This window comes from Apium graveolens, chromosome 2, assembly GCF_009905375.1.
Source record: "Apium graveolens cultivar Ventura chromosome 2, ASM990537v1, whole genome shotgun sequence".
NCBI classification, from domain to species: domain Eukaryota; kingdom Viridiplantae; phylum Streptophyta; class Magnoliopsida; order Apiales; family Apiaceae; genus Apium; species Apium graveolens.
In genome coordinates, this window is record NC_133648.1 from 256812522 (window position 1) to 256817656 (window position 5135).

At 32.3% G+C, this 5135-nt stretch overlaps 1 protein-coding gene across 2 annotated transcripts; it reads right to left on the minus strand.

The window, feature by feature from the left end:
• Positions 1-1258: 1258 nt before the first annotated feature.
• On the minus strand, positions 1259-4921 carry LOC141706264 (uncharacterized). 2 transcript variants are annotated; one of them, XM_074509070.1, is made up of 6 exons: positions 4671-4921; positions 4030-4115; positions 3601-3677; positions 3249-3315; positions 1621-1792; positions 1259-1537 (listed from the first exon to the last, which is right to left on the minus strand). In XM_074509070.1, exons 3-6 carry the CDS (start codon positions 3630-3632, stop codon positions 1482-1484), a joined length of 327 nt encoding a protein of 108 aa, XP_074365171.1. In that variant the 5' UTR covers positions 3633-3677; positions 4030-4115; positions 4671-4921; the 3' UTR covers positions 1259-1481. The 2 variants fall into 2 exon arrangements, with proteins under 2 accessions (XP_074365171.1, XP_074365170.1); XM_074509069.1 differs by having other exon boundaries at positions 3601-3682.
• Between the last annotated feature and the right edge of the window lie 214 nt (positions 4922-5135).

Genomic DNA, 5135 nt, shown 5'->3' on the forward strand with positions numbered 1-5135 from the left:
AATAAAAATTGAAATTAAATAAATGGGGTTGGGAGGACTCGAGCCCGAGACCACCCCCTAAACCAAGCTCTGATACCATTTTAAGTAATCAGTCACTCTAAAATCTTAAGGACGTACAGAAAGGCCTGAACAAGATCTTATACTATTTAACATTGTGATAATTAATTTAGTTGTGTAAATTTACCTCGAGTCTACACAGACGAGATCAAATTTCCTTCCTCGCCATCTGGTAACTTGGTAAAAGCCACCCCATGCAAAATCTCAGCTCAAGTGTCAAGAACAACCATATTTCAGGGTTGTCCATGGCCTTTATAACTTCTTCTTTTTTAATTTTTTTGATTTGTCAGTTGGATTTGAAATCTGAAAGCTAACCTTAATATTGAATTAAAGCTATTTGAATTTGAATCAAAACTATATGAATCAAAGCTTTGAAGCTCAATTAAATCTCGAAGATCTAAACTCCGATTATTTTGTTCGAGTTAATTTGGGTAAGAATGTAAAACCTCACTTTGTTTGAACCCCAATGGGGATTTTAGAAATTAAAATTTTTTTAACTTGAAATCCTAATTTTTATGAATCTGCTTGATTGTATTAGTATGTATTGTTGCTGAAATGTTTATATTGTTTTCAAACCATTTTGACGTGATCTTTGTTACTCGAACTCTTGGGTCTGGCTGCCGATCGTATGTCTAACCCTTGGAGATCGAAACTCGCGGTGCTAACAATTTCAATTTTGGTTTTTTTAATTCTACCATTTTGAAAGCCATCACTATACCCTATTTGACCTCTAGCAACACCCAAAAAAAAGTATAAAAATGGTCAAAAAGTGTTACCTAAAGCAAAAAATTGGGTTATGGTTACACTTTTTAAAATTTTCGTGGTGTTGGATTTGCTCGTGCTACAATAAGGGTCTATGGTAATATTTTTTGACCCTTTGGTAACATAGCTATAAATGTAACAAAAGAACCCATGTGGTTACACTTTCAGTATCTATGGTTACAAAATAAAGGTGTAACCACAGATCTACTGCAACGTACGTAAACCTTTAGTAACACTACAAAGCGTGTTACAATAAACTCTTTTGCAGCACCTTTTTTTCTATTGTAACACAAATATTCTACAACAATTAAATTATTTTAGTAACAGGTTTTTAGCTTATTGTCACACTTTTTTTAAAAACACTCTTGCATTTACTGTAACACTCTTAAAATATCAATTGGTTGCACTTGTTAATTTTCAAAATGTAATAAAATCTGAATCAATTTGCAACATTAAAACCTGAATACATATTTGAACTTGGGAACTGTTGATAACAGTACAAGTTCATACCAACAAATACAAAGTTCAAACAACCAAAATAACAAAATTTCTAATTAATTCCATCCAAAAGCCACCAATGTACTAGTTATAATCAATACCACTTTCACGTGCAGATTAGAAACTCTTTCACCTCTTAAACTTGGGCTTTCACCTTTGCAAGCTTACTGATCTCTTCTGGACGATCCACATAATACTAATCTGTTGTTTCTACTGTGGCCTATATTTATAAAGAAATAATATGTAATAGATAACTACTTGTAGAAAGAGAAAGATAAACATTCAGAAAGCAGAGTTAATTACCCAAATTCTTTGTTAAAACTATCTGCAACAGCTGTTGCAGCTTTACCACCAGCATATCTCTTGGTAAATTCTTCCTTGATTCGTTCAAGATAAGAAATAGGCAATTTTCGACCAGCAGATTCAAAAGAAACTTCAATTTATGAACCGGGTTCTCCTGCATAAACTGCAAAGCCTGCAGGCCATAGAGCATTGATACTAGATTAAGATGCTATTAAATTATGAAAAAACTGTCCCTTAGTAAAAGCTACAGAACTTGGAATCTTTAACTTTTCTGCCAAGTGTTTTCTTTATGTATACTATTTTCTGCCAGATTAGTAGCATAGCATATCCTTCCTTAGCTGTAATGCTAATAGGATGAACAATCAATGCTAAGGGGACACTAATTGACTGAAACTACTCTGGAGGAAGCATTATTTTATTTAATATCGTAAAGTTTCAATAACAAAGATGTTGGTTTATATATTATATCACCAGCACACAAGATTTGTCAAACCCTCCCTCACTACAGTTCTAGCTAAAAATTACAACAATCACATACAAATATATAAAGGGGAGCAATGTGCTTAAGCCTTTTAGCTATTAAGCTTAAACTGGTACTTGTGGTTTTTTTTGAAACATAGGAAAACAAACTTTTCTAATTAAACGAGAAAAAATCTAAAGGAATGGTATTACTATGCGCAACTGAACATAAGATTATGGCAGGTTTTGTCACAGGGATATGGACAATCAATTAATTTGACATCTGTTCGATTAAAAAATCAGTCTCCGACAGATTTTGCTATACCCTGCCACAAAATCAATTGCATCAGATTGCTATTTAAATAACATCCTGACTAGAAAGAGAAACATATGAACATTTTCCCTGGTCTCTCTTTATATTCAGAATATATGTTTCCTCATCGCGTTAGGCCAAACAATTACCGCATCAAACTATTTCTAACCTTGGTGGCATCAATTCGGAATTCTTAGACTTTTCCTCTTAAAAAGGAATGTAGCCTGACAAGTAACTGATAACTAAAAACTGGACAAATCATCAGGATGATCTAGAAACAGCTAAATACATTCCTTTTCATTAACCATATGAGCATCATTGGAAAAATATATAATGCTTAGTGGTTCTCTTGAAAGCAAATAATTAAGTATAATTGCCAAGACCCAATGGTAATATCACAAGAGTACAGTGCAGGACTAGAATTCAAGGCATAAAATGAACATATATCATATACTCACTGACTGTAAATTGTTATTCAATACCAACAGGTCATCATCAACGATTTCAAACAAATTCTTCACTGAAATAGATTTTGAGTTTCTTGATTCTGTTTTAAGCTCAATTACTGGTGTAGGAACTGATTCACACATAAAATACAAACTTTAATCAAAACAACACATAAAAATACAAACTTTAATCTAGACTACATATAAAAATACAAACTTTAATCAAGACTCCACATAAAAACACAAATTATGTCATTGATGTAAAGCACGGAAGAAGGAAATTCCCATATCTACAGAATTTAACATAAAAAAATAAGAGATAACGAGCTAGTTAGTACCTAAAAGTTAATTTGATTAGAAAGGAAGAAGCAACAGTTTTATGCTATATATGTGGACTACAAAATTTATACCATTGTGTCGATGAAAAAGATCTTGAAGTAGCTGGAAATTAGGATTGCAAGCAGGGCATCTTTGAAGCTGCAGAATGGAAATATAAATTAGCAAAAAATGAGTATATTTAATTTTTAGTTAACAGCCTGCTGGATTAATTTGAAGTTCAATATACACTCACTTAATCATACATTAATGTCAATCAATTTATTTACCCCCGATTACGATGTCAGAACAGAAGCAAACTACCCATGATAACTGTTCAACTGGATCAGATTACAATTTATAACCCATATGATATATGAATTATATAATGTACAGAATCAGGCATAGCTTTACAAACATAAGTACACAGAATTTACAAATAACTACCTGCGCGGCCACTTTTTCCGCCCAGAAGACATATCTAAAGAGCACTTGAAAGTTCTGAAGACAATTTCTCACCCCCTCTGCCCTGCGTAAACGATTCATATTGGACATGCTTAAAAGAATGTGGTGAAAATATTAGAAATGAAAAATACCACATTTGTCCAAACAGTTAACTATTCACCCGGGGTTTTAGCCTAATAATTACCCATTACCCTTGCATAATTGACGGTTCAAGCCTCCATATATGAAAATTGGTGTGTAAGTCTTAACTATTAATTAACAAGAAGAAAAAACAGCGGACCATTAATCATGAGAACAGTTATAACAATAGGTTTGAAATTGAGAATACTAACAATATTTATTTGGCATTTAAACTAAATCCATAAGCAAAGAAATAGCAAAATAATTTAACTCAAAAAAAAGAATCACGACCTTCCAACAATCAAGCAACTACAAGCTACATTGATAAAAACCTTTCCTTAATCAGGTTTCAATGAACTCGGCCTCCCAAGCTCAGCCTGCAAAATCAAATATAACAAGAATTACAAAACCAACCCAACAAACCACAATAATCCAGTTATTATTAAGTAACAAACTTTATACCATAACACTAGATATAACAACAATTACACAACCCATTAATTCAACCACCATAAGATACAGTCGGTATACCTTAAAACTAGCTATAACAACAATGACACAAAAAACCATCAAACCATAAATTTAATTATCATAAAGATTCAATTTTATAACCATAAAACTAGCTATAACAACTACAGTATTACAGAAAAAATGAAACTCTTTTTAATATGTAACAGGTTAGTGGTACTTTTATTTATTTTATATCAAAACACAAACATACAAGCCCGACCAGGAAAAATCACATACCCGACCAGGCAAATACATGAAGAACAAGACAAGTAAACAAAGATGCATTCTTACAGTGATGATAAAAAGATACAACACAAACTTACAAACCCTTAAACATGATAACTAAAAGCATACAAGAAAAATAAAATCACATAAATCAAACCATTATTATAAGAAAATAAGAGAAGAAAATAAGGGCATACCTGACTAAATGTTGAATAGAACTAGAATAAAAGCTCGATTGAAAAGAAAGCCCCAATTACTCAAACCCTAAACCCGATTGAGAAAAGCCCCAATTTTTGAACCCTAATTCACTTTAATCCCAGCTCAAACCTAACAACTATAACCCAAATGAGAAGACTCTGAACCCTGATTTATCTTCTGCAATAGCTCTGAACCCAATTTTTTGTATGTGTTTTGATGCGTGAGAGAGTGACGAGAGAGTTTGTGTTTGTTTTTCAGATGTGTTTTTGATATTTAGGACAAAATAAATGAGCGGGCTATTAGATAATTTTGGGCCGCCCAAAAATTTGGTCCCAAAAAGAACTGCTTAAAATTTTAGTTCTATGGTAACACATTTTTTGATATCAATGCTAACATTTTTTTATGTTACAATAGCAATTTGCTCATGTCTATGATAACACTTTCTAATCTCTACTATAACGTTA

Bases quoted from the DNA above. Each gene is read 5' to 3' on its own strand.
- LOC141706264 (XM_074509070.1), bottom strand. From the start codon at position 3,632: ATGTCTTCTGGGCGGAAAAAGTGGCCGCGCAG. The intron at 1,793-3,248 runs GTATAAATTTTG...TATGGCCTGCAG, and splicing joins TCTTTTTCATCGACACAATG to GCTTTGCAGTTTATGCAGGA. The intron at 1,538-1,620 runs GTAATTAACTCT...TTATAAATATAG, and splicing joins AGTTTTAACAAAGAATTTGG to GCCACAGTAGAAACAACAGA.